The following is a 27,879-nucleotide window of genomic DNA, read 5'->3' as shown; positions in this document are numbered from 1 at the left end:
GCCTCAGAGAGATCTGCATTGCTCCAGGCGCTGGGTTGTGTGGTACGAGGGGGCGGGGGGTGGTGGCGGGGGACCTACAGCTACCACAGGTCAGACACTGGGAGCCAGATGCATGACCAAGAGGGCCCTATTGGTATTGTCATTTTTCTGAACTCCTCTCCCCCACCCTTCCCGCTTTGTCCACCCTGATTAATCAATCAATCAGTGGTATTTACTGAGTACTTACTGTGCTCACAGCACTGTGCTAAGTGCTTGGGAGAATATCACAGAGTTGGTAGACACAATCCCTGGCTGAAGTGTTGGTGTTTCATGGGTCAGGTTTACCCTGGAGATTCTGACCCAACCTGTGTTGTTAAGCTCAAAAGTCCCCTCAGGCCGATTCTGGAGCCCCCATCATCAATCGTATTTATTGAGCACTTACTGTGTGCAGAGCACTGCACAGTGCTGCCTTCTGGCCTCTCCCCTCACTGGTCTCTTCAGCCTCTCTATGCTTCGGCCTCTCTGGTCTCCTCAGCTTTCACATGTCCGGGCCTCCTCTGGTCTCTTTCCGCTCTGGCCCCATGGCATCCTCACAGCCTGACCTCCCTGGCCTCCCCAGCTGACGACTTCCTCCGGCTTTCTACAGTTCTGATCTGGACCAACCTGCCTCTCACTCCCCGTGGCCCTGTTCCCACAGACTCGGAGCAGAGCACCGGCTCCGACGCTGACGGGCTCCCAGAGAGGACCGCTTGCTCCTTCGACTCCCACGTTGAGCTGACGCCAGGACCCCCGGCCTCCCTGCCTCCAGTTGTTTCCTCCATGGAGGAGACCCAAGTGGAGCTGCAGTGTGCGGACCTATGGAAACGGTTCCATGACATTGGCACGGAGATGATTATCACCAAAGCTGGCAGGTAAGGCCACAGCCCGGGATAGGAGCATGATACAAGTTAATCCGGTTCACAGTCAGGACACAGTCCATATCCCACATGGGGTTCACAGTCTAAATTCCCATTTTACAGCTGAGGTAATTGAGGCACAGAGAAGTTAAGTGACTTGCCCAGGGTCACACAGCAGACAAATGGTAGAGTTGGGATTAGAACTCAGGTCCTTAACTGACAACCTCTCCCCCTCGTCCCCATCTCCATCCCCCCATCTTACCTCCTTCTCTTCCCCACAGCACCTGTATATATGTATATATGTTTGTACATATTTATTACTCTATTTTACTTGTACATATCTATTCTATTTATTTTATTTTGTTAGTGTGTTTGGTTTTGTTCTCTGTTGCCCCCTTCTAGACTGTGAGCCCACTGTTGGGTAGGGACTGTCTCTATATGTTGCCAACTTGTACTTCCCAAGCGCTTAGTACAGTGCTCTGCACACAGTAAGCGCTCAATAAATACGATTGATTGATTGATTGATTGACTCCCAGGCCCGTGCTCATCCACTAAGCCACACTGATTCTAGAAAGGGTTAGAGTGTAAATTCACCCCAACATTTGGGGAATCCCTGCTCCTCCCTTCCAGCACTGTGCCTCAGTGCTGTGCTGGGTGACTAGGCAAGGTGAAAGGAGGTATATATGTTCCCTGGAAAGTATCACACCCCTCATTTCATCTCTTTGTTTGGTCTCTTCCATGCTCTGCCTCTGGAGGCGACAACACATGTCTGGTGAAAAGAGCTCAGGTCTGAGAGACAGAGGACCTGGGTTCTAATCCCAGCTCTACCACCTGTCTACTGTGTGACCTTGGCCACTATACTTCGGTTCTCTGCATCTAAGCTTCCCCATCTGTAAAATGGGAATTCAGTTTTCCTTCCTACTTAGACTTTGAGCACAATGTGGGACAGAGACTGCAACTAACCTGATTATCTTGTATTTATACAAGGGCTTAGTGCAATGCTTGGCATATAGTAAGCACACAACAAATACTACAATTATTAATTATTCAGGAGGTAGCCAGGGATGAGGGATCATAGATTGCTGAAGCAAGGATGTGGGAAAGCAAGAGTAAGGGGGTGCATAGATGAGCTGTCCCTGGGCCTCCTGGGCCTTCGCCAATCAGAGACAATATTGCAGGAACACCCCCTTTCTCCCACTTGGCCTAAAGAGTTTGAGATGGAGATCAGTGTGCCGAGCCTGGACTGAGGAGAGCCTACTGGCCAGCTTGTACTTCCCAAGCGCTTAGTACAGTGCTCTGCACACAGTAAGTGCTCAATAAATACGATTGATTGATTGATTGATTGATTGTCCCAGGATGGCAGTGCTGCAGGGAGGATGTTTCTGGGTGGGATGTACTTCCCACAGCCAGCATGGGTTACAAGGAGGTCAACCAATCCATCGATCAATCAGTGGTATTTACTGCGTGCTTCCTTTGTGCAGTGCACTGCACTCAGGCCCTGGGAGCATGGCTCAGTGGAAAGAACACAGGTTTGGGAGTCAGAGGTCATGGGTTCTAATCCCGGCTCCACCGCTTGTCAACTGTGTGACTTTGGGCAAGTCACTTAACTTCTCTGTGCCTCAGTTACCTCATCTGGAAAATGGGGATTAAGACTGTGAGCCCCACATGGGACAACCTGTCAACCTTGTATCCCCCCAGCGCTTAGAACAGTGCTTCGCACATAGTAAGCACTTAGCAAATACCATCATTATTAAGCGCTTAGTACAGTGCTCTGCAAACAGTAAGAGCTCAATAAATATGATTGAATGAATGAATGGGAAAGCACAATATAAACGAGTTGATAGATACGATCCCTGCCCGTAAGGTACTTACAGTCCAGAGGAACTAGGCCAGAGGTTAGGGTTAAGGTCTTGCTCAGGGCTAGGTAAAGGCATAGGCCTGAGAATATTTTTCTTGTAACGTCAGAGCCTTGCTGGAATGGGACATGAGCTAAGCAGGCTCGGGGACAGAGATGGGGTTAAGGTCAGACGGCGGGCCAGAGGGAGGGGCAGAATAGAGGCATGGTACAGAGGCAGAATCATGAAGGGGCAGAGGCAGGGGAAGGGGCAGGGATATGGCAGGGGCAAGAGGCAGGGGCCAGGGCTGTAGCAGTCTCAGGGAAAGGGCAGGAGTTAGGAAGGGGCAGAGCCAGGGGCCACTGTCTGGTCCACTCTTCTCCCTCCTCAACTACCTCCTCTCTGTCCCCCGGGACCCCATGGCTGCTGACAGGGGAGAGTTCCTGGGCTCCAGGGCGATTGGCCGATCTGACCTGCGGCGCCTCCCCTGAGGCCGCTCGCTCCCCCCCCCCCCCCACTCCGCCCCGGTCAGCACCGCGGACAGAGTCGGCCCCGAGGCAGGGGGCGGGGGGTGGCGCAGCCCAGGGACGCCGGCCCGAACTCCCAGCCAGCCGCAGGGCCCTGGTGCCGAAAAGGTTCGGCTGCGGACCACCTGGAGGGCGCGAGCCAGACAGAAGGCCGGAGGAGCGTTTTTGCCAGATGTCCAGGCCCCTGGACAGATAATCAGGGCAGATAATCAGAGGAGCTGAGTGAAGTATAGACTGAAGCGGGGAGAGATGGGAGATCAGAGTGGAGGCTGATGCAGTAATCCAGTTGGGATAGGTTGAGAGATTGAACCAGCAAGGTAGCAGTTTGGATGGAGAGGAAAGGGCAGATCTTGGCGATGTTGTGGAGGTGAGACCGGCAGGTTTTGGTGACAGATTGGATGTGTGGGGTGAATGAGGGCAGAGTCTAGGATGACATCAAGGTTGCGGGCTTGTGAGACTGGAAGAATGGTAGTGCCGTCTACAGTGACGGGAAAGTCAGGGAGAGGACAGGGTTTGGGAGAGAAGATGAAGAGTTCAGTCTTGGGCAGATTGAGTTTTAGATGGCGGGCAGACGTCCAGATGGAGATGTCTTGAAGGCAGGAGGAGACACGAGCCTGAAGGGAGGGAGAGAGAGCAGGGGCAGAGATGTAGATTTGGGTGTCATCAGCGTAGAGATGATAGTTGAAGCCGTGGGAGCGAACGAGTTCACCAAGGGAGTGAGTGTAGATAGAGAACAGGAGGAGACCAAAAACTGCCCCATGAGGAACCCCTACAGTAAGGGGATGGGAGGAGGAGGAGGAGCCCGCAAAAGAGGCTTCCCCCTGATACGGGAGCCTGCAGCCCCGGAGCCCTGGAGCCGAGACCAGGCACCACGGAGGCACACCCTGAACTTACCAGGCCTCAGTTTCCCCTGCTGGAGCACGGTCTGAGAAGGAAGAGTCAGCTCCAGCAGAAAACGCGTCGGGGGTGTGGCAGTGCCCGCCGGAGTCCGACTGGCACGAGGGCAGGGCAGAGGCAGAGAGGAAATGACATCGGAGTTCTTTTCCCTGGACCAAAACCCACCCAGTCGTAGGTCTGCCTGGCCCGTAGGACGGAAGCCAGATGGGGCCAAAGGGGGCTGTCGTGCGGGAACCGTGGGCATCGCCAGAATGAGGCCGTGGGCTTGCAGCAGGGGGCGACGGGGAATCAGGAGGGGAGCTCGGCCCCACCCGCGAGCCCCTTCTCCAGACCTCGGACCCCCGGGACCGAGGCTGTGCAAATATAGAATGACTGCTTAGCATGTGGGATCAGGTTCTGTTTACGAGAAATGTTGCCAACAGCCGGCCAGGAGGTAGGATAACAAACGGAATACCAGGTCCAACGAGTGCCTACTCTGTGCAGACAGCTGTTTTGGACGCCTACTGTGTGCAGAGCGCTGTTCTGGGCGCCTACTGTGTGCAGAGAGTTGAACTAAGCTCTTGGGAGGGTGCAGTGGAATTAGTATTTTGGTTCCTACCCACAAGTAGCTTATAGCCCAGTATCCCCCTTTATATACAACTGCCTACCTCTCTCCCCACCTTCAAAACCCTCCTAAAATCAAGAGATCTTCCCTAACCAGTACCTAATTTTTCCTATCCACCTTGCACTCACCGTCGATTGTGCACTTGATTGTGTATTCATTAAAAGCACGTTGAAAGTCACCCCAGGTTCACAGCACTTACGTAAATATCGTTATACTCTACTATTTTCCCTATCTGTAATTTTTTTTTGTCTGCCTCCTTTTGTAGACTGTAAACTCCTTGTGGGCAGGGTTCACATCTACCTGCTCTGTTCTATTGTCTTTTCCCAAGCGTTTAGAACAGGGCTCTGCACACAGCAAGTGCTTAATAAATGCCATTGATCGACTATTGGTTTATTCAATTTTTACTTTCTTAGTTGCTATAGTTATCTGTTTTTCCCTTGTTCCCATTATATCTATTCAATCTCCCCCCATTAGATTGCAGGCTTTTAAAGGTCGAAGCCTAGTGTTTTACTTTCTTGAGCTCCCTGGTACTCAGTACAGTGCTCTGTAGCCACCCACCTCTAGCTCATGCCCTGCCTCTGGCCTGGAATGCCCTCCCTCCTCATAACCGACAGACAATTACTCTTGCCACCTTCAAAACCTTATTAAAGGTACATCTCTTCCAAGAGGCCTTCCCCAGTGAAACCCCCCCTTTCCTCTCCACCCACCCCCTTCTGCATTGCCCTGACTTGCTTCCTTTATTCATTCTGCGTCTCAGCCCACAGCACTTATGTACATATCTGTAATTAATTTATTTTTATTAATGTCTGTTTTCCCCTCTGGACTGTAAGCCCGTTATGGGCAGGGAATGTGTTTGTTTATTGTTGTACTGTACTCTCTCAAGCGCTTAGTTCAGTGTTCTGCTCAACAGTAAGTACTCAATCAATACGATTGACTGACTGCTTTACGCACAGTAGTTGCCCAGTAAGTACCGATAAGTGAATGCGTTTCCCGGTCCGTTCTCCCCCTCTCTTGGGCCAGAGCAATGCTGGCGAGGAGGCCAGGATGGGGCTGCAGCTCCCGGGAGGAAAGGGTCCCGGGGGCGGGGCGGGGCGGGCATAACTCTCCCTCCGGGTGCCCTCTCCTCCGGGATGCCGGGCTCCCTGCTTCATCCCCTTTTCCCGTGACCGGCCTCTCTTTCCCCAGGAGGATGTTTCCCGCCATGAGAGTGAAGATCACAGGCCTGGATCCTCACCAGCAGTACTACATAGCCATGGACATCGTCCCTGTGGACAGCAAGCGATACAGGTGCCGGAGTCGGGGGGCGGGGGGCAGAGGCCTGGGGGAGGCGGGGCTAGAGAGCAGGACGAGGCCAAGGGGGAGGGAAGGGGAGGGCCTGAGGGAAAGCGACGAAGTGGGGTCAGCATCTCGGAAAAAAAGAGATTTGAGCGGCTCGCCCTGAGTCTTCGTTCAGTAGTTGGGGCGGGATTGGCTGGCGGGTGGAGTTGGGGTGTGCCGGGGGGCAGAACCCCGGGTCGAGGAGAGGATTGACCAGGCGACCCTCGCCGAGAGGCGCAGACCTATTCCCTGGGCAGACCAGCCCCCACGAAGAGGTTTTGTCCCGAAATCCGCAGCTCTCCTTACGGGTCCTCTCGGCCCAGGCTTCCGCTGAGAGAACGGTTAACAAGCAGCTTGGGTCTGGGGGTTTCCGACCGGGCGGGGCAGGGTTTGGGGCCGAGCAGAGGAGATGTTTCCTATTAGGAAAAGTGTCCCGGGCGCGACCCGGTTTGCATTTGGAAGGTGAAAGGTTACAGTAAAGCCCCATAACACAACTTTGCCCGTGTGGGCTCAGGATGTGGGCAGCGGGGGAGGGGTGGGCACTCGGAGTGGCTGACCCGGGGAGACGCTTACCTTACCTCCCACCCCCTCCTCCTCCCCGCCCCGGCAGGTATGTGTATCACAGCTCTAAGTGGATGGTTGCCGGGAACGCCGACTCCCCGGTCCCGCCGCGGGTTTACATCCACCCCGATTCCCTGGCATCCGGAGACACGTGGATGAGGCAGGTGGTCAGTTTCGACAAGCTCAAACTGACCAACAATGAGCTGGATGACCAAGGACACGTGAGTCACGGATCCCGAGTTGGTCTTCCCCTTGGCCCCGTCCTCCACCTCGGTTCTCGGGAGGGTAGTAGTCGGTGGAGGGGCCGGTCCGGCCCGGCTGCCAGGCTGGGTCCGGGGGTCAGAGCTGGTCCGGTCTGTTTGGACGCCCTTCGGAGCCCGGGAGGCGGCAGGGTTGCTCGGGCCGAACTCTTGGCCACGGTGATCGCGGTGTCGCCTTGTGGCCACGGTCCAGGGGCTCTGCCCCGCCTGTCCGCTCTCCTCCTGAGCACACCAGACGGCCTGCCTCCCTTTAGCCCCCGGCTCTGGGGTCCTGGGCGGCGTCCCCAGGGTGGATGGGGGTGGGGGACTCGGGGCGGGCTGTGACACCTCCCCCCCACCCCCGCCGCCCCGTGCTCCTCCCCCAACCCCAGATCATCCTGCACTCTATGCACAAGTACCAGCCCCGAGTACACGTGATCCGGAAGGATTTCAGCAGCGACCTCTCTCCCACCAAGCCCGTCCCGGTGGGCGACGGGGTGAAAACCTTCAACTTTCCCGAGACGGTCTTCACCACGGTCACGGCCTATCAGAACCAGCAGGTGAGGTCCCGCCCTCTGGCCTGGGGCCTAGTGGCTCGGCCCGAGAGAGGGAAGGAGGGAGGACCCTGCTCGGCTCCCCTCCGGTCTTCTTTCATTCATTCATTCAACCGTATTTATTGAGCGCTTACTGTGTGCAGAGCACTGTACTAAGCGTTTGGGAAGTACAAATCGGCAACATATAAAGACGGTCCCTACCCAACAACGAGCTCGGGACAAGGGGATGGGGGTGGGGGGGCACTCCCTGAGTTTCCTCCCCAGCCCAGGTCCACTCTGGGACTCCTTCCTCCTTGAATAATAATAACTCCGACCTCTGGTGGGGGTAGAACACTCTGGTTTCCCAAGGCGCTTCCAGATCAGTGATCCTGGTCACCCTCTTAGCAGCCCTGAGAGGCCAGCATTACCCTCCAACTTTCCCAGAGCAGGAGCCTTCAGCCCAGAGAGGTTCAGTGAGTTGCCCCAGATCACACAGCAGCCCAGTGGCAGAGCTGGGACTAGAGCCCCACTCTGGCTCCAGGTTGTACTCTTCCAAGCACTTAGTATAGTGCTCTGCACATAGTAAGCACTCAGTAAATACCATTGATGATGATGATGATTCTTCGAAGGGCAACTGAGTGGACATTGTAGGGCTGTTAATCATCCACCTGGAAATATGGGATGGGGTGTCAAGGAGGGGGACTGGTATGTCCTAGTGTTACTCGTGGGGACAATGTCCTGGCCTGGATGGACCTAGGTCTGACACATGCTGGTTATGTGCAGGGCACTATGCGAGCACTGGCTTTGGGGAGGGTACCATGCCAGGCTCTGGCTGAGAGCAGGGCACTGAGCCAGACCCTTGCCAGACCTCTCCTGGACACACCCCCTCTACTCCCTGATTGGAAGCAGCAGCCCTGGGCTTGATTTGTGCAGACTGGCAATTCAGCTTGGCCTGTGATCAGTCAGTTAATCAATAATCAATCAATCATATTTATTGAGTGCTTACTGTGTACAAAGCACTGTAGTAAGTGCTTGGGAGAGTACAATAGTACAGAATTGGTCAACATGTTCCCTGCCCACAGCAAGCTTATGGTCTAGAAGCGGGAGTCAGGCATTAATGTAAATACATTATTATTAATAAATAATAATAAGAATGAATACTTCTGTGGGACTTAGGAAGGGGCGAACAGAGGTTACAAATCCAAGTGGAAGGGCAACATAGAAGGGAGTGGGAAAAGAGAAAATGAGAGCAGCTGAGGCCCATGGAACAGAAATTGTCTGATTCTTCCCTTGCTCACGTGGAAGGGATTTCCAGAGAGGCCCCAGGATGACAGTGGGGCTAGGGGTCAGGGCGGAGAGTGAGTGGAAAAATGAGAAAGGCAGCCTAGGCTGCTGCCATTCATCAGTAGTATTTATTGAGCATCCACTGTGTGCAAAGAACTATATTAAGCACATGGGAGAGTACATGGAGTTAGTAAACTCAATCCCTTCCCTAATTACAGTCTAGTTGGGGACACAGACCCTAAAACCATTTACAGAGAGGAGGAAGAAGCAGCTTTGTAGATCGTGAGTGTTTAAACAATAAAGTGTGAAAGTTGATATGTACAGAAGTGTTACAAGTGCCCAAATGTGGAGTTGGCACAGAAAGGCTGAGGTGGGTGTGGAAGGCCCCAACCTGGGGGAGGAGAAGATGTTGGGGCTGACGTCCTCTTCGTGGGCTTGGATGAGAGCCGGATTCCCCGGGAAGAAAGCCTGGGAAGGAGGCCCAGGAAGGAGGTCTGCGATGAAAGCCCACTTGGAGTGGACAGTGAAGGGAAAGAAAAGCAGGTTAGCGGCAAACGTGTCTCCAACGAGCCAGAACTCTCAAGGATGGCTGGGACCACAGGCTCCAGGGATGGGGGCAGAGGAAGGGGCCTAGGAAGCAGCTCCTTTGGGGTGGGTCTGAGACCTTGGAGAGTTGTGGGGAGTGAAGCAATTTGAGAAGATTGGTAGTGGTGGATTTCATGGGCAGAAGGTCTCTGTGGGTAGAGTTGTCCAATGGGCAATGGGTTTCTGTGGGTAGGGTTGTCCCAGGGCAGTGGGTCCCAGGGACAGGGGGATCCCCTCGATAGGGGCCTGCTGTGGATTGGGGACCCCACGAGCAGGGGCCCCTGTCTGCACTATAGTACCTCATTTCTAAAGAAGCTTGCCCCAGCCTCCGTTTTTGGGGGGATTGAAGGGTAATAAAATCAGTGGATCATTCAGTGGGTAATTGGAAATATTAGGAAAACACAAACCCAGCCCAGACCAGGCCAGAGACTGGGAGCTGGCGACAGTCTGTCCACGGGTGCGAGTCTTGGCTGGGGTGGCTCGCTGACGCTCAGCTGGATGAGGAACAGCTCGTGTTTCTTGGCAACAACCCCCTCTAACCCCCCAGCCTACAGCAGGGAGTCAGACCAGCACTTAGCTGTGCCCAAACAGGCCAGCAGGAAGAAAGGAGATCGGTCAGGTCTTTGGACCAGCCAGCCTAAAGCATCATCATCATCATCATCATCAATCGTATTTATTGAGCTGTTACTATGTGCAGAGCACTGTACTAAGCGCTTGGGAAGTACAAATTGGCAACATATAGAGACAGTCCCTACCCAACAGTGGGCTCACAGTCTAAAAGGGGGAGACAGAGACCAAACATACTAACAAAATAAAATAAATAGAATAGATATGTACAAATAAAATAAATAAATAAATAGAGTCAAAAAATATGTACAAACATATATACATATATACAGGTGCTGTGGGGAAGGGAGGGAGGTAAGATGGGGGGATGGAGAGGGGGATGAGGGGGAGAGGAAGGAAGGGGCTCAGTCTGGGAAGGCCTCCTGTAGGAGGTGAGCTCTCAGCAGGGCCTTGAAGGGAGGAAGAGAGCTAGCTTGGCGGATGGGCAGAGGGAGGGCGTTCCAGGCCTGATTGGCTTTGGCATTCACCTTTGCTGGTTATCAGTGAGCCACTTGGGTTGTGCTGGGGGTGGGGTGGGGCTCGGACTGGGGAGCAGGGATGTATTTTCCCCTGGGAAACAGGCATGCGGGTGTCTGGAATCTGGCTCTCTAGGGCAAGATCTCCTGACAGACTGGGGTCACTCTGGACAGACTCTGACCTCAGTGCCAAGCTGGGGACACCACTGAGAAAACCAGGGCAGGGGGTGAATGGGAGGGGGTCTTGGGGGTGTTCCGAGAATGTTCGGGGCCTGCCCAGTGGGCATTTGGGAAGGTGCATGGGAGCAATACTAAAGCCCAGTGGCAAGGGGAGCCCATGCAAGGGACAGGAGATAATAATAATAATAATGGCATTTATTAAGTGCTTACTATGTGCAAAGCACTGCTCTAAGCACTGGGGGGATACAAGGTGATCAGGTTGTCCCACGTGGGGCTCACAGTCTTAATCCTCGTTTTACAGATGAGGGAACTGAGGCTCAGAGAATTTAAGTGACTTGCCCAAGGTCACACAGCAGACATGTGGCGGAGCTGGGATTCGAACCATGACCTCTGGCTCCAAAGACCGGGCTCTTTCCACTGAGCCACGCAACTCTGTTGCATTGTAATCTCCCAAGCGCTTAGTATAGTGCTGTACACACAATAAGTGCTCAATAAATACCAATGATAGATTGATTGATTAAGCCCAGTTGAAGGTAACAGAGGAGTAAAACCCCAGGCCCGAGGTCAGGTGGAAATACAGCCCCTCAAGGAGCTCTGATGGGAGGAGTCCTGCAGGGGAGACAGGCAGGTCCAGAGTCTGGGCAGCATGTGAGGGAAGCTTGGAGCTGGGACAATAGGTTGTGGCTATGAGGTCTTTGCTTGTCTGTGTGGACCTGTGGACCCAGACCCGGGCAGGCCAGGGGGTGAGGGTGAGTAGGACCTGGAGCCGACTCAGCCCAAACCAGGAGCCGTCGGAGTATTTGTCAGCTCTGTCTGTGCTGCCTCTGAACACGGCAGGTCGGCTCTGTCAAACACTCTGCCCTGAGCCAAGACTCCAGAGCCTTAGCCCCTGGCCCAGCCCAAATCCCCTGATGCTCAGCATGGCAGTTCCCTCAGGCCCACTGAGTGGATTGGACTTGTATAGCCAGTGAAGGAAGAGAAAGGAAAATGCTGAGCCCCAGGCTGTCCAGGGGAGCAGGAATCAATGAGAACCTGCACTCGAGCCTGGAACACTGATCAGAATCTTTTCCCTCTCCAGATCACCCGACTGAAAATAGACCGAAACCCCTTTGCCAAAGGATTCAGAGATTCTGGCCGGAACAGGTATGATGGGCAGGGGTCGGGGTGGGAGAGTGGGACTAGACTTCCTGTCCTGCATCAAACTCAGTGGGAAGTGTGGGTCAATTCCTACTGAGGATGTGGGGCTAGGGGGCTCCTCCCTCCAGTTGTTTTTCATGTCAAGCTCAATAGGAAGTGTGGGACAATGCCTACTGAGAATGTGGGGCTAGGGAGCTCCTCCCTCCAGTTGTTTTTTCTTAGCCTAAGAGTGTGTCCCCTCGGCACAGTCCTCCCTTGGCTGATGGCTGTGGACTTTTGTTGGGCCCCTGCTTTCTGCATTTTCATCATAGTTTCTATCATTATCATTGATATCATTTTTCGAGAACTGACTCTGTGTCAAACATCATGCATTGAGCTGGGACACCTACAATATAATCAGATTGGATGAAGTCCCTCACCCTTATGGGGCTCACAAGGAAGAAGAGAGGGATCTTATTCCCATTTTCCAAATGAGGAAACTGAAGCCCAGAGAGGTGAAGTGACCTGCCCAAGGTCACCCAGCAGGCCAAGACCAGAGTTGGGACTAGAACTCGTATCTCCTGACTCTCTACCCCAGGCTCTGAGCACTAGATCTCCCACGAGAACTAATGACAAACAACAAATGGAAGCAAATGAAAGGCAGAACAATCCATGCCCAGAAAGATTTGGAAGAAGGAGGGGTGGGGTTCTGTGATGTTAGAGTTGGAGATGTATTTCAGCTGACCAGACCACAGGGTTGGCCTGGAGGACACTGCTTATGGCCCTCAGAGGGCTGGTGTGGGGAGAGAGGAGGAGAGGAGAAAACTTAGAAGACACTTGGGGCAATGAAAGACTTAGAAACTCAATGGACCAAGGCTCAAACTGTCATTCAGAAAAAGGAAAAACACTCAGTGTAGGGGGAACATACAAGCGTGTATATCCTTGGTCCATGTGATTGGTCTCCTAAGTGACAGATTTTCCAGGGCCCTGCTGAGGCCAATCCCATTCTACCCTCATCCTCCCTCTCTCCCATGGGACTGAACTGTGCTCTTGGTTCAGAAGCTTTCTTTTAAAAAAGGTATGTTTCAGGCACCATATTAAGCGCTCGGGTAGTTACAAGCTAATCAGGTTGGACACAGTCTGTGTCCCATGTGGGGCTCATGGTCTTAATACCCATTTTGCAGATGAGGTAACTGAGCCACAGGGAAGTTAAGTGACTTGCCCAAGGTCACACAGCAGACAGGTGGTAGAGCTGGGATTAGGACCCAGGTCCTCTGATTCCCAGGCCCATGGTTTTCCCCCAGGCCACACTGCCTCTCACCCTAACCACTGTTCCAGAGGAGGGGAGGGGACTCTCCAGTTGGCAGAGACAAAGCCCTGAATCAGGATCCATCAGGATGCCCATTGAAAAGGGATGTAAGGGTAGTGGTTAATGGACAATGGGCGCTAGCCAATGGGGCTGACTGAGGAGAGCATCATCAAGGCCTCAACCTGATGCCGGGTGAGCCAAAAGCTGAAAGGCGGAAGAGGGGCCAGTGTGCAGAGTTCCCCTAGTAGGGAGAGGAGTCAGACCCTCACGACCTTCCCACAGGTCCAGAGACAGCAGGTGGGGGTGCTGATGCTTCCCCATCCCTTTTCTGTTTGGGCACAGGAGGCTGGGGGGCTGGTCTCCTCCTAATTGAGGTGGGGACTGCTTCTTAGGCCCAGGGCCATGATGGCCTCCAGGCTGCATCTGGAAGTGGTCACTGACTGGGCGGTGGGGGGGGGGGGGGGTCCGGCCAGGCTGTCTGCCCCGGTGGGGACTCAGTCCTGGCCAGGTTTCTCTGCTTCCTTGGTCAGGCCAGGAATCATGTCCAAAAACAACACTAGGACAGAGGAGTGGGGCGCGGGAGCGGCCTGCAAACTGAGTAGCGGGGAGGGGGCATCTGCCTCTCCTGTAGCCTCTGCCCTTCCCCGCTATAATCTCCCACTCTTGTAACTTCCCTCTTCTCCCTCCCCCCACCCCCCACCACACGCTGGGGCTGTGCCCACAGTACGGCATAGAAGGTTGCCCCACCTGGTTCTCACCTGCCACAGGGCCTCACGAATGGTTGCTCCTCAGCAGCTGCTGCCATCTAAGCTCTGTTGGACTTGGGAGGGTGGTTCAGGCCCCGGTCAGTGCAGAGAAGGTGACCAGGGTGGATCCAGCCCAAGGTGAGGGGTCAGGAGTCTGGAGAAGGCTCTCCCGCTGATGCAGTTGATGATGATGACGAGACCTTTGTGGACCCCCACTGGGTTGGGGCCTCTGGCAGCTGAGTGAGCTGAGGTGGGTGGGGGGAGTGCAGTCTGGGGTGGAGGAAGGAGGAGGAGAGAGCAGCAGCACGGCCCTGTGGGGCCCAGCCTCCGGGGTTAGCCTTTCCCGGATTTCCCCCGGTCGTTAGTCCCATTTTTCCAGGCTGACGTGCACACGCTTTCTCTCTCTCTCTCTCTTTCTCTGCTGGTTCCTGGCCCCCTGCCCACCCTCCCTCCTGTGTCCCTGGCGGGGGCGGCTCCAGTCGGCGGGTTGGGCTGCCGATCCCGCCCGAGCTGGGCCCCCCGGCCCTCAACCCTCCCCCCCCGCCCCCGGCTGGATCCTGTTCTGTCCTGTGGGGAGCGGCCCGCGCGCCCCCGCTCTCCTCCCCTCGACCAGCCCCTGGCCCAGCCCCTCCCCTGCAGGGCTGGCGATGGCTCTGTTGTCGCTGGCTCTCTCCCAGCAGTGTAGTCACCCCACCCGGGCAGGAGCCTGCGCCGTGGCGGCGGCTGCACTGGCGTAGGGAAACGGGGCCCCGGGGCACCAGGGTCCAACTTTGGGAGTGGCCGGGGGATGAGACCCATGGATGAGGAGGAGGCGTGGCGGGCTTGAATTCCAGCCCCATGGCCCTGGACATTGAAAAGTCCCCCACTCTCTGATTGAGGGGAGCACTCTGATGTGGAATCATATCCAGCAATTCCCAAATCCGCCAGGGACGGCCAGATTATTTTCCGATCCCCCTCCTCCGTCACCCTTCTCTCCTTCCTCACCCTTCCCTCCTTCTCTTCTCTCCCCCCTCCTTCTCTCTGACTCCGTCCCCATACCATGAGGCCCCAGAAAGACTTTCTGGAGACGGGGAAGTGGGGTGGCCATTCGAGGTCTGACCAGACCATGCTCTGGAGTCGGACATGCCCTCTAGCGATCTGGTTCCCTCCTCCCCTCCCCCCTCCTTCTTTTCCTCCCGCTCCTCTGTGCCTTCCTTCTTTCCCTCCTCCTCCCCCTCTTCTGTGCTCTCCTCCCCCACAACCCCAGCCGTCAGCCAGCCCGGGTCGCAGCGGCCACGGCCCGCGGAGGCCGTGTTGTGTCCTGGCCAGTGAACTCGGCCTCCAGGCGGGATGACGGTCCCTACCGCTTCCTCTTGACGGCTTAACAGCTAATAAACACCCGAGGGCAGCCCAGCTTTCCTCTCCCCACCGTCTCCCCGTGCCTGGGGCATTCCTAGCCCGTGAGAAAATTCTGGCAGGAGAAGGGGGAGTCACCGAGGACACTTCCAGCCCACAGATTCAGTCATAGCTCACCTGGAGGGGACCAGAGTCCCAACCGGAATACTGGCCCTGTGGTCAGGGACCATCAAAGCTCTGCTTTGCAAGTGCATGGTCCTTTGGAAAGAGAACACACCTTTTTCCTGGGAAGAAAGAAGCAGCGTGGCTTAGTGGATAGAGCACAAGCCTGGGAGTCAGAAGAACCTGGGTTCTAATCCTGGCTCCACCAGTTGTCTGTTGGGTTATCTTGGGCAAGTCACTTAGTTTCTCTGTGCCTCAATTACCTTATCTGTAAAATAGAGATTTAGACTGTGAGCCCCTTGTGGGACATTACCTGTGTCCAACCTGATTAGCTTCTATCTACCATAGAGCTTAGTACAGTGCCTGGCACATAGTAAGTGCTTAACAAATACCCTTAAAAAAAAGACAGCAGGACCACAGTGCCTCCACATTCCTGCCCTGTCCCCTCTACCCCTTTACTGCCCTGGGCTCTGGATTGAGTTTAAGTAGTATTTATTCTTTCAATCATATTTATTGAGTGCTTACTGTGTGCAGAACATTGAGCACCTACTGAGTGTGGAGTGCTATTCTGGTGCCTAGATTGTGAGCCCCTTGAGGGACAGGGACTAAGTCTAATTCTCACTTGTGTATTCTCTCCTAGGGTTTAATACAGTGTTCTGCACACGGTAAGAGCTTAATGAATTCTATTATTACTACTACTACAGCCTACTGTGTGCAGAGGGCAATCCTGGGCCCTGGGGATTTACTAAAAGCAAAACAAGGCACAGCTCCTCAAAGAGCTTGGTGGATGGTGGAGGGACAGTTATATGAGCTGAGAATTTGGGGTGTATGTGTAGGCAGTCGAATACAGTAAGGTCTATGACAGACAGATGAATGAAAGTTGGACAGTCGTGTGTGATGAGAATTTGAGGGCTTTTCCCACTCACCCTGGAGGCAGTCAGCTTCAGCTGCCGCTCTGTCCCCATGGGTCAGGGATCTCAGGACTGTAAGACTTTGTCTCACTGGGTCTCATGACCCTTCCCGCCCTCTTCGGGAGGAAGGAGAGGTTGTGATCACTGCTCCCACTCAGATGGAGACTCAGGGCAGGCCGAGGTGAGGCCAATCCACTTGACCCAATCCCATCCATCCCAGGGTGTTCCAGCCAGCCCTCAGTAGTGGAACACTATCAAATAAATCAATCAATTGTACTGATTGAGTGCTTGCTCAGCTGGGGTTGTAGGGAGAGCAGAGGGCACTGTAACTAAGCTCTTGGGAGAATGCAATGGAGTCGGTAGATATGATCCCAACCCTCAAGGAATTTACAGTTTACTGGGTGCAGAGCACTGTACTGAATGCTTGGATGAGTACAATAGAGTCAGTAGACATGATCTCTGTCCTCAAGGAACTTGCAACCTGTTTGGGGAGGATGCGAAAATAAATCGCAGATGTGCGAAACAGTGAATTTGTAAGTACGCAAAGGCTTAAGTAATGGGAGACATAAGATAGGGACAGAAGGGTTATGGGGCAAGTGGGTGGAAAGGGTTGTGAGTAAATGAGTGCTGAGGTGGCCGTAAGGAGATAGAAAGTAGAGTGATTAGAAGGCAATTGGGGAAAGCCCCCTGGAGGAGATTTGATTTTACTAGGGCTTTGAAGAAGGACGGGGACAGTGGTGGTCTGCTGGATGAGAAGTGGGAGGGAGCTGGAGGGAGTTACAGGCCGGGAGAAGGCCATGAGCAGCATGGCCTAGCGGGATAAATCATGGGCCTAGGAGTCAGGACCAGCGTTGTAATCCCTGCTCTGCCACTTGTCTGCTCTGTGACTTCAGGCAAATGACTATACTTCTCTGTGTCTGTTACCTCGTCTGTAAAATTGGGATTAAGACTGTGAGCTCCCTGTGGGACATGAACAGTACCCAACCTGATTAGCTAATAATAATAATAATAATAATTATAATGGTATTTGTTAAGTGCTTACTATGTGCCAAGCACTGTTCTAAGCACTGGGGTAAATACAATTCGAGAAGCAGCGTGGCTCAGTGGAAAGAGTGTGGGCTTGGGAGTCAGAGGTTGTGGGTTCTAATCCCAGCTCTGTCACTTGTCAGCTGTGTGACTTTGGGCAGGTCACTTAACTTCCCTGTGCCTCAGTTACCTCATCTGGAAAATGGGGATTAAGACTGTGAGCCCCATGTGGGACATCCTGATGACCTTGTATCTCCCCCAGTGCTTGGCACATAGTAAGTGCTTAACAAATACCAGAATTATTAAATTATTATTATAAATTGTCCCACGTGGGATTCACAGTCTTAATCCCCACTTTACAGATGAGGTAACTGAGGTGCAGAGAAGTTAAGTGACTTGCCTAAAGTCACACAGCTAATAAGTGGCAGAGCTGGGATTAGAACTCATGACCTCTGACTCCCAAGCCCATGCTCTTTCCACTAAGTCACACTGTTTCCGTACCTACCCCAGTGCTTAGTACAGGGCCCGGAACGTAGTAAGTACTTAACAAATAACATTTTAAAAAAATGAGCAAGAGGTTAGCAGTAGAAGAGATGAGAATGAGTTACAGTAGGTGGGCTTGAGAGAAGCAAAGAGTGGGAGCTGGGGTAGTGGGAGAAGAGTGAGGATAAGTAAGAGAGTGAGTGCTGATGGACTGTAAGCTTGTCCTTTGGACTGTAAGGTCACTGTGGGCAAGGAATGTGTTTACCAGCTCTGTTATATTGTACTCTCCCAAGCATTTAGTTCAGTGTTCTGCACACAGTAAGCACTCAATAAATAATAATAATAATAATGGCATTTATTAAGTGCTTACTATGTGCAAAGCACTGTTCTAAGCACTGGGGAGGTTACAAGGTGATCAGGTTGTCCCACGGGGGGCTCACAGTCTTCATCCCCATTTTACAGATGAGGGAACTGAGGCACAGAGAAGTAAAGTGACTTGCCCAAAGTCACACAGCCAATAATTGGCGGAGCCGGGATTTGAACCCATGACCCCTGACTCCAAAGCCCGGGCTCTTTCCACTGAGCCATGCTGCTTCCCGATATGATTGATTGATGGACTGCCTTAAGGCCGATGACATTTAGGAGGTTTTCTTTGTTGCAGAGAAGAATGGGAAGCCATTTGAGGTTTTTGAGGTGAGGGGAGATGTGCATAATCACATTTTAGAAAGGTGATCTGGGCAGTAGAGTGAAGTATGGACTGGAGAGGGGAGAGAGTAGAGGCTGGGCAGTCAGCAAGGAGGCTGATGCGGTATGATTATGACAAGCTCCTGAGTCAGCTTGGAAGCTGTCTGGATGGAAAGGAAGGGGAAGGTTCTGGAAATATTGCAAAGGAAGAAATGTCAGAATTTGGTGACAGACTGAATATGGGGGTTGGAAAAAGGGAGGAGTTGAGAACAATGCTAAGTGACAGGTTTGAGAGACACTAGGCCCTCCCTCCTGGCCAGGACAGTGTGACTCCTTTGCTTATTAGGTCCCTCCCATACTCTCCCCCATTGAAAACAATAACAATAATAGTAATAATAATAATGTATTTGTTAAATGCTTACTATGCGCCAAGCACTGTACTAAGCTTTGGGGTAGATATAAGATAATCAAGTCCCACATGGCGTTCACAGTCTGTGGGGAACAGTTATTGAAATCCCACTTTGCAGCTGAGGAAACTGATGCACAGAGAAGTTAAGTGACTTGCCCAAGGTCACCTGATGTAAGTGGCGGAGCTGAGATTAGAACCCAGGTCCTCTGACTCCCAGACCTGTGTTCTTTTTTTTAATGGCATTTGCTTAGCATTTACTATGTGCCAGGGATTGTACAAAATGCTGGAGTAGATACAAGTTAATCAGGTTGGATTTAGTCCACATCCCACATGGGGCTCAGTTTTAATCCCCATTTTACAGATGAGGTAACTGAGGCATGGAGGAGTAAAGTGACTTGCCAAAGGTCACACAACAGACAAGTGATGGAACAGGCATTAGAACTCGAGTCCTCTGACTCCCAGGCCCTTGCGCTTTCTGTTACGATACTCCCCCCGATCCTCCCTGTCCCCCCTCCCGGCTCAGCACTTTGGGTGGATACCTGGCCCCTTCCTCACTGGGCCTCCCTCTCGCCCGCAGGACTGGGCTGGAGGCCATCATGGAAACCTATGCCTTCTGGAGGCCCCCTGTGCGCACTCTGACCTTCGAAGATTTCACCACCATGCAGAAGCAGCAAGGTAAGCCAGCAGAAAGCCAAGGGTGGTTAAGTAAAAGTGGGGCACAGCCCAGGGGGTTCCTCTGGTTCCAGAGGGTTCAGAAGCTGCGGCAATGACATCACTCTGGGAGGCAGGAAAGAATTATCTTCCTCTTGGTTTCTGTAGGGATCTTGGGCTGCTCTGGCCTGGCAGAGCAGGGCTCTGCCCAGTTCAGATGACTGGTGGCTTGGCAAGTCCTCCCCCAAGGACTCATCCGGTGACCCTGGCCCACCTACCCTTTTCAGCTACTGGGAGTCCACCAACCTTGGGGAGCCCCACTTCCCCGGTCTCCTTCCCCAGCTTCCCGCAACCTCCCAGCCCTCTGCTCTCCAGGCTCAACTTGTTCCTCGATCCCCGGTCTCCTGCTTCCCAGTCATCTTCCCCCTCACCTTACATCTGCTCAGAGCCTCTCTTGAGTTACCTCTTCCTGGCAAAGTGCCCAGGCCACTCCCAACACCTGTTCTCCAAGGAATATGGCAGGAGAGAGGAAAGAAAAGCAATGTGTCTTTGCCCATGGCTTTAGCCAGGCCACGATCAGTAACCTTACTTTGGGATGCCTCCCCTGGTCTCCAAAGGCCCAATTATGGAGTGGCCATCATGGCAACCATACAGCTGGTCTGGTCTGGGATGGCTGTCTCTCCTGCCTCTGGGATGCACCTTATGCCTGGGATTAGGGCAGAAAAAGAAAGCATGGGTCTGGACACACCACTGACAGTAGGGCCTTTGCTAGCACCAGGGGCCAAATCGGTATCTCAGCAGGTCCTGCCCAGGAGACCCGAGTGAGGAATTGAGGGAGGGCAGTCCCAGGGTACAGCAGGGCCTTGTCCCTGGAGGGGGTTAGGATTAGGACAGTCCCCAGTGAGTTTGAGCTGTCTCCCAAGCTGCGACTGTAGCACAGAGTCATAGCCGCTAGAACATAACATAACATCAACCCTCGAGCAAAGCTGTACTGAGTCCGAGCTCCGTCCAGGTGAAGGTGCTGGAACTGGCCGGAGAAGGCTACCTGCCCAAGTACCTTGATTTGAACCAAGGATGGCCCTTCCCCTTTCCCAGGACTCCTGACTCCCCCTCCCCACCTAGGCCTCAGCAGCATCCTCATGCCATCCTGTTTTCCAGGGGGCAGCACGGGCACCTCGCCCACCACATCCAGCACGGGCACACCGTCGCCATCAGCACCCTCTCACCTGCTGTCGCCGTCCTGCTCCCCTCCGACCTTCCACCTGGCCCCCAACACGTTCAACGTGGGCTGCCGGGACAGCCAGCTGTGCAACCTGAACCTGGCCGACTATCCGCCTTGTGCACGTGGCAATGTGGCGACTCTGCAGACCTACCCAGGGCTCGGCGACGGTGGCTTCCCCCGGCTGCCCGGAGCCTCAGCGCCCGGCCCACCCCCCGCGGAGACCTTCATGCCGCACAGGACTCCGGCTCTGCTCCCGGGGATCCCCACACCCCCCACGCTGCCCAGCAGCTCCAAGATGGACGGCTACGGGGGGCAACTGGGAGCCTTCCCCCCCGCCCAGTTCCCATACGTGGTGCCGGCGGGCAGCCCGGCACCTACCTCCTCATCTCCCCATGTATTCGGCGGCGGGGGTGGTGGAGGCCCTGGGCCGCAGGGCTCCTACAATGCCTTCTCCCTGCACAACCCCTACAACCTGTACGGATACAACTTCCCCACCTCCCCAAGGCTGGCCACCAGCCCGGAGAAACTGGGCAGCTCCCAGGGCTCGCTGCTCTGTCCATCCCCGTCCAGTGGGGCCTTCGCTGAGAGGCAGTACCTCCCGGCTGCAGCGGACCCTGGGCTCCATGGGCTCGGGGCTCCGGGTGCCCATCCGCCGGCACCCAACGCCTGTGATGGTCGCCAGTATGGACCTGGCCCCGGCTCTGCTGCCGCCTCCTCCCAGATGTCCGTGCACATGGCATGAGACCGCTCTGGGCAACCACGGCCTCGCCGGGCAGCCGGAGACTCCGGCCCATCCTCCCACCCCGTGGGGCCTGGCCCTCTTGGCGAACTGCAGAGCCATAAACAAAACTTCCACCCGTGTCTCTCTGTGCACATAGACTCTCCCTGGATGCCCTCCTCTGCCAGACCAGGCCGGTTGCTCTCATGTCCAGGGGCCTCTGCCTTCAAGAGCCTTGTCGACCCCAGCATGGGCCTGGGACCCTCGGGCTCTGACCACAGGCCGGATAGCCTCCTTCTCCCCTGGGCATCACCCCCAGTTCTGGGGCCTCGGCTGGCGGGAAGCCCCGGATCCTGCCTCGGCCCTCTGTGGCCGGATTCATGGAGGATTCATGCCTATCAGCAACACCCACCCCGCCACTTCTAGGGCAGAGGGCAGTTGGGCTAGCATTGGATTTGGCTTCCTGGCCAGAGATTGACTTTGGACATAGGCTCCCTTCACCTGATCACGTCTTCACCCTGGGGCCAGGTCCTGGCCTTCTGCTTGATTGGGGATGGCAGAGAGCGAGGGACTGAGAGTGCGAGGACCTTTCCAGGAGCTATGAGGTGGGGGGGAGGAGAGAGAGAGAGGGAGAGGGAAAGAAAGAGAGACACTGAGTGAGAGATCTAGACAGATACAGTGGCAGACACAGAATGAAACCGAGGCAGAATGGGACAGAGACAGACAGACCATGATAGAGAGTGAGAGGCAGAGTAACCATGAGTGAGAGAGAAAGAGACACACAGACAGAGAGGCAGCAGGTGCTGAAAAGTAGCTTGTATCTCTCCCGGAGATGGTCTCCTCCTGGCCCTACAGAAAGATGCCCAATCCAAGACTGACACTCCCGGCTCACCCCCACTGCCCCACCTCGACCCAAGGTCGGGTGTCAAAGCGCCATGGGGGCAGACCAAGAGGGCGGGCAGCCAAGCATGTAGCTTCTGCGACCTTGAGCCAGCAAGGCTGTCCCTGGGACTCCCTAGCCCTCCAACGGGCAGCTTAGAGGAGGGCGGGAGGGGCTCTCATAACCCAGGTTTATCACCCGGGGCGGCTTGGGTCCACTTCCCCCCCCATCCCACCCCCGCCCCACTGGGCTAGGTCATGCTCGCGTGAGTTTCTCTAGAAATACTGCCCACCCCAGCTCGGCTGCCCCATGGGGTGAGCGTTGCTTTTTGAAGTTTTTTCCTTTCCTTGTATCCTTCGAGTCCTTTACGCTACAAGCTTGGAGCAAGAGAGCATTTAGTGTGGCATTGGAAATGGTACCGGAACTCAACAGTTATAGGGTTTTGGCTTTGAGGTGTTGTAGATAAACGTATTTATGTGCCTAGCGGGAATTCAGTGTGATGAAGAGAGATGGGCAGTAAAAAGGAAATGTAAAATATGTATGAAGACAAAGGTGTATAAAAATTTGCCCTCTGCACGGAATTCTGTTTCTAAGTGCCAAGCACAGACACTTCCCAATAAATCCTGCAATTGCTTCTCCTGTGCACAAGTTCCTGTGCCAAAGCCGGACCCGAGCGGGTGGGTCTGGGTGCGGGGCTCGCCGGGAGCCGGGACCCCGAGGGGAAGATCCGGGGAACCGACGGGTCTCGGGCTGTAGAGAGGGGCTTAGTTTGCCACTGATCCCTGGGCCTGGGCAGAAGCAGTTGATGGTTTCTCTTCCGGGTGATATCTGTTCTGTGCATGGTGTGTTGAAGTGGGCATTTAGGGGATGCCAGGGACCAAGAAAATGGAGATCGCCTCTGTTCACCAGCAAGGCAATGGTGTTGTGATCTAGTGGAAAGAGTACAGAACTGGGAGGCCCGACACTTGGGTTCTAGTCCCAGCCCTGGTCTGCTGGGTGACCTTGAACAAGTCAGTTAACCTCTCTGAGCCCCAGTTTTCTCTCACTACAATTAGTCGTTACTATTTATTTATTACTATTTTCTGTGGGCTGAGCCCTGTACTGAACTCCGGGGGGAGTACAATGTTTCCCTGCCCTTGAGGAGTTTATAGTCTGCCTAGCAATGATCACTAGCTGTGTAAGTGCCTGTTCTGTGCAGAACGCTGAATGAGTCGCTAGGGAATGCACATGGAAGTTTATATATATATATATATAATATCAAAACTAACCATAATCCCCCCTCCTCCGTCCCCCTCTCCTCAATCCAGAACCAGCAAAGTCGGCATCCTGCTACTTGACATGAAAGCTGCAGTTTCCGTTTCCTGCTCCTTGGGGGTCCTAGCCCTGCTACCCCCAGACCTCGGAGCTTGCACCCGGCCCACAGAGCTCTGGCGGCCCCGGAGGAAGAGGTGCCGGCAGCTCTGTGTCCCCCGCCCCCTGCCCCCCAGGCCTGAGCCAGGCCTGCTCCTGCAACGCCCCCCTGCACAAGGGGCACGAGCTGCCAGTCACCTTGTGTGCAGGCCACGGCGACTTGGGGAAAGAGAGTTGGCGGGAGACAAAGGAGGAATGAAGGGAGCTGCATGTCACGAGGGAAACAGTCCGGCCACCGCCAGGAAAGCCAGGCACGCTGCCTGGAAGAGAACAGATTCTGGCAACGGGTGAATGCGGGGGGAGGGGCGGGAGGACGAGCCGGGCCGGGGAGGGGAGGGACGAGTTTGCCCCTAGGGAGGGGGCCCAGAGGAGCGAGCAGGGCAGGGGGGCGAGAGCAGCTTCAGGGAAAGAGGGCAGGGCAGGACAGGACGTGGAGCGTCTCGGAGGTCAAGCCGGGGCCTCTGGTTTAGGAGAGGAGGTCAGGAGAGACTGAAGAGGGTTGAGCGAGCTCTCTAGAGCGAGGCAGCTGCCGCCCCGCCCCCTCTCGAAGACTGCGACGCAGCGGGAATTTACTCCACGTGTTCCTGATTCTCTGGCGCGTCATCTAGCGAAACGAGGCTGCGGGCCGCCGCCTGAGAGCCACGGAGCGCCGGGGGCTTCCGGCCCTTGGCCCGTCGGGCCCACGGAGGGCGGCCCCGCCCCTTCCCCAACTTCCTCCGGGTCCGGGCCCGGGGCTCCCGAGTCGGCGGCGCCTCCCCGCCCGTGAGTCCTGCGGGGAACATTCGGGCCCGAGCCGGGGCAGGTCCCCGATGCCCCCGGAGCCCAGCATCGTGGAGCGGCCGGGAAAGGAGGAGGGCCTTGCGGCAAGGAACAAGGACTTCTGGGGCCGCGGGCCCCTCTCGGTGAATTGCGTCGGGTGTCTCCCGGAGTCCCAGAACTCCGGTCCGACCCCGCCAGGAGGGTCCCTTTCACGGGTGGGAGGGGGTGCGGGGAGAGTGCACCCGGGAGCTGCGTGACCTTCTCTTGGGCGTGATGCGGCGAGAGGAAGGGGCGGGGAGGTAGGCCAGAGGTTGGAGATGTGGGGGTGGGAGGATGCGGGGAGGGCGGAACCGAGGACCGGGGCCTGGAAGAGGTAGGGCAGAGGAGTGTGAGGCCGGCGAGCGGGGAAGGAGAGGGCAGAGGAGGCGGGCCTAGAGAGGCGGGGAAGGGAGTACAGGACTGAGTGGAGGGGAAGCATTATTACGATATGGTTTTTCCGGGTTCGGGACGCTGTGCTGGACGCCCACTCTGCGACTGTGGCCGGTCCGGGTTCCCCTGGGCGTTCTGGCAGGGGTAGACCAGCCCTCCGCCGCGGCCGGCCGTGGACCCGGGGTACTCGGACCCACGCGCACAGCAGCAGGGACAGCTGTCCGTGGGCGCTGCCCGTGGGCGCTGTCCGAGGTCCTAGCGTCAGCCAGACCGGCCAGCTGCTGCCGCCGCCGCCGCCGCTGATACTGCCGGTTGGCGTCTCTGTCACTGTCCCTCGCCCCACAGCCCGAGTCCCGGAGCGCTCAGAGAAGGTCCCGGTCACCCCGGCCCAGGAACGGCTCCTCTGGGCGGAAAGTTGGAGGACCTGGGCCTGGCCCCCCAGCGGGTCCGAGGTCCCTGGATGAGCCCGTGGGGGAGTCGTGGTGCCCCGCGGTCCGGGGTAGCGGATCTGGGGGTCTGCGGTGGATTCAGCCTCCGGCCCGCGGGACAAGAAGCCCTCTCCCCGGCCCACTGAGCGACTCCTGGCCGGCTCGACCCTGCTGCACTCCTCCCCGCTGGCTGGGCTGCGTTCGAGGAGGAGGAGGAGGAGGAGGAGGAGGAGGATCGGGTCTGTTCTGCGGATTGAAAGGAACTATCAGAGTGGATTAAAAGGAACTACCGAGCAAGGTGGGAGTAGGGCGCGGGGCGTGGCGGGTGGCTGCTTGTCGGCTCCGTTCGGCCCCGGATCCCTCCTTCTCGCTCGGCCTGGCCCCGACGACTCGGCATCCCGGGAAACCCGCTCCGACTCGCCCTCATCCGGCCTGCGGTCAGTGGACTTTGTTTCCCTACGGAGGGTCTAGGGCTCCCCTGACGGAAGGGGTTGTGGGGGCAGTGGGAGGAAAGTCGTGTTGTCGAAGGTGAAAATGAAGGTTCTGCTCTGAGGAGAAATACTTTTTTAAATCGTAATTGTTCAGCTCTCACTATGTGTTAGGCGTTCTAAGCTCTGGGGTAGATACAAGATAATCGGGTTGGACACAGTCCTTGTCCCACATGGGGCTCACAGTCTTAATCCACATTTTACAGATGAGGGAATTGAGGTAAGAGAAGTGAAGTGGCTCGCCCAAGGTCACAGCAGACGAGTGGCAGAGCTGAGCTTAGAACCCAGGTCCTTCTAACTCCCAGACCGTGGCTCTATCCACTGTGCCAAGCTGCTTCCCAGGTCCAAACACCCGCGAACCAGAGTCATTTCCACAAGTCTAGAGTGCAGCAAAGATTACAAGCTCTCGGAAGCTCTCAGTCTCCCCAGGAACCATGGCCGCTGTGAGTGCTGGGTAAATTTTGGGCAGGGGAGCTGGGACCCAGGAAATGAGGGCGACATCACCCCGTGGGAGGAAGGCCGAGAAGTCGGATTACTGTAGCCTGCTCGACTTCAGCCTCTGCTCCAGCACTTGAATCCCCGGCTCCCAGGCCCCCTCTCCCCACAGTCCCTCAGTTTTGTAGCAGGAATTGGCCGTTTGGAGCTCTATTCCCTCTCTCTGGGTGCAGCCTGCTCCATCAGCCTCCTGCCTGGCTCCTCGGAGGATACTTAGCACATCGTACAGTGCTCTGCACACAGTAATCACTCAATATCGTACTGATTGATTGATACATCTCCAAAATACCCAGGGAAAAGATCTGGGCATACTGCCTCTGCAGTTAACCCTTCAAAATGTTGAGCACCCTGAATACTGGCTCCCCATGTTGCCACAGGAACAGTCCTCCTTCCCCAGGCAGCTCGCCCACCTGCTCAACCAGGCACACACCAAACAGGATGGGCTTCTGTCATAGCACAATAAAGCCTCCCTGTCCAGCCCTTTCTAAACCAAATTCAGACAGATGCATCTCCCTCAGATTCTGTTCCCTCCCCCTCCCACGCCCAAAACCCTACACAAAGCATCTCATGTGTCCAAACAGCATTGGAACGCAGATGAAGAAAAGTTGAAGTTTCCTAAGATTTTTTTGTGAGAGATGGGGGATTTAAGGAAGGAGCTTTCCGGTGTTCGGTTCCAGAACACATAAGACAATGGGGTGATCAAGGGCGCCTACAGAAGGGTCTGATGGTCGCTTGAGGGGATGAGGGCTGGTTGCTGAGCCTGTGATGATGCTGTTATTTTGGGGTTCTACATAACTTTACTCAGGGACAAGTTGAGGAGTAAGATGAGAAAATCTTTCTCAAAACTCACACTGGCCTGAATGGAGTGTGAGACAGCTCGCTATGGCTGAAATAAAGCTCACAGTCATTCAGCTCCACTGGGGGAATGTTTTTGGAGAATGGATGGTGGCAGGTTACCCAAACAGCTGCTCTATGTGGCCCTGAAACTCAGCTCATGCAAGCAAGGAGAGCAGAGCAAATGTTTTTAAGGCCAGGTGTGGTGGTGAACAATGCAATGTAGCAGTGGACTGTGGAGAGACCACTGCAGTGGAGAGACCAGACTGGTGGGTCATAGTCGGGAGAGGTGTCTCTCTCCTCGAGCAGAAGTGGAGATCAGAGGGGCTACCTGCAGAGATCCTGGTTGCTCTAGAGGTTTCAAACCTCTGTCACTCCAAACCTGAGGGGCAGCCTGGGGAGTCTGGGCAGTTCCAGCTCTGCCCCCTGCCCCCCACTTGTGAGTTGTCTTGGGTAAGAAGCAGCATGGTTTAATGGGAAGAGCACGGGCTTGGGAGTCAGAAGTTGTGGGTTCTAATCCCGGCTCTGCTACTTGTCAGCTGTGTGACTTTGGGCAGGTCACTTAACCTCTGTGTGTCTCAGTTACCTCATCTGTAAAATGGGGGTTAATACTGTGGGTGCCATGTGGGGCAACCCGATAACCTTGTGTCTATCTCAGCACTTAGAACAGTGCTTGGCACATAGTAAGCACTTAACAAATACCATTATTATTATTATTATTAGGTGATTTCAGAGCCTTCCTCAGGCTCTGGGCAGTCCAGTAGTAGGGCAGGAGGGTAGGTTAAGAAAGGTGCAGCAATACCCTTGGGCAACAGCAGTCAATCATGCAGATTGCCCAGCCTATCAGGAGGCCTAGTACATGAGA

General features: G+C 55.1%; 1 protein-coding gene across 1 annotated transcript in view; it reads left to right on the top strand.

Annotated features, from left to right (window-relative positions):
* TBX15 (T-box transcription factor 15) overlaps positions 1-22,783 on the top strand; it is a 41,339-nt gene extending 18,556 nt beyond the window's left edge. Inside the window, exons 2-8 of the mRNA XM_038758178.1 lie at positions 677-890; positions 5,924-6,025; positions 6,666-6,837; positions 7,248-7,415; positions 11,598-11,662; positions 19,278-19,375; positions 20,510-22,783. Coding sequence (XP_038614106.1) covers positions 677-890; positions 5,924-6,025; positions 6,666-6,837; positions 7,248-7,415; positions 11,598-11,662; positions 19,278-19,375; positions 20,510-21,315 — 1,625 coding nt within the window. The 3' untranslated portion in view covers positions 21,316-22,783. The remainder of the gene's footprint in view (positions 1-676; positions 891-5,923; positions 6,026-6,665; positions 6,838-7,247; positions 7,416-11,597; positions 11,663-19,277; positions 19,376-20,509) is intronic.
* Positions 22,784-27,879: the final 5,096 nt, after the last annotated feature.

Source organism: Tachyglossus aculeatus, chromosome 16 (assembly GCF_015852505.1).
Source record: "Tachyglossus aculeatus isolate mTacAcu1 chromosome 16, mTacAcu1.pri, whole genome shotgun sequence".
NCBI lineage: Eukaryota > Metazoa > Chordata > Mammalia > Monotremata > Tachyglossidae > Tachyglossus > Tachyglossus aculeatus.
Note: the sequence above shows the minus strand (reverse complement) of the source record. Positions and strands in the feature narration are given on the sequence as shown.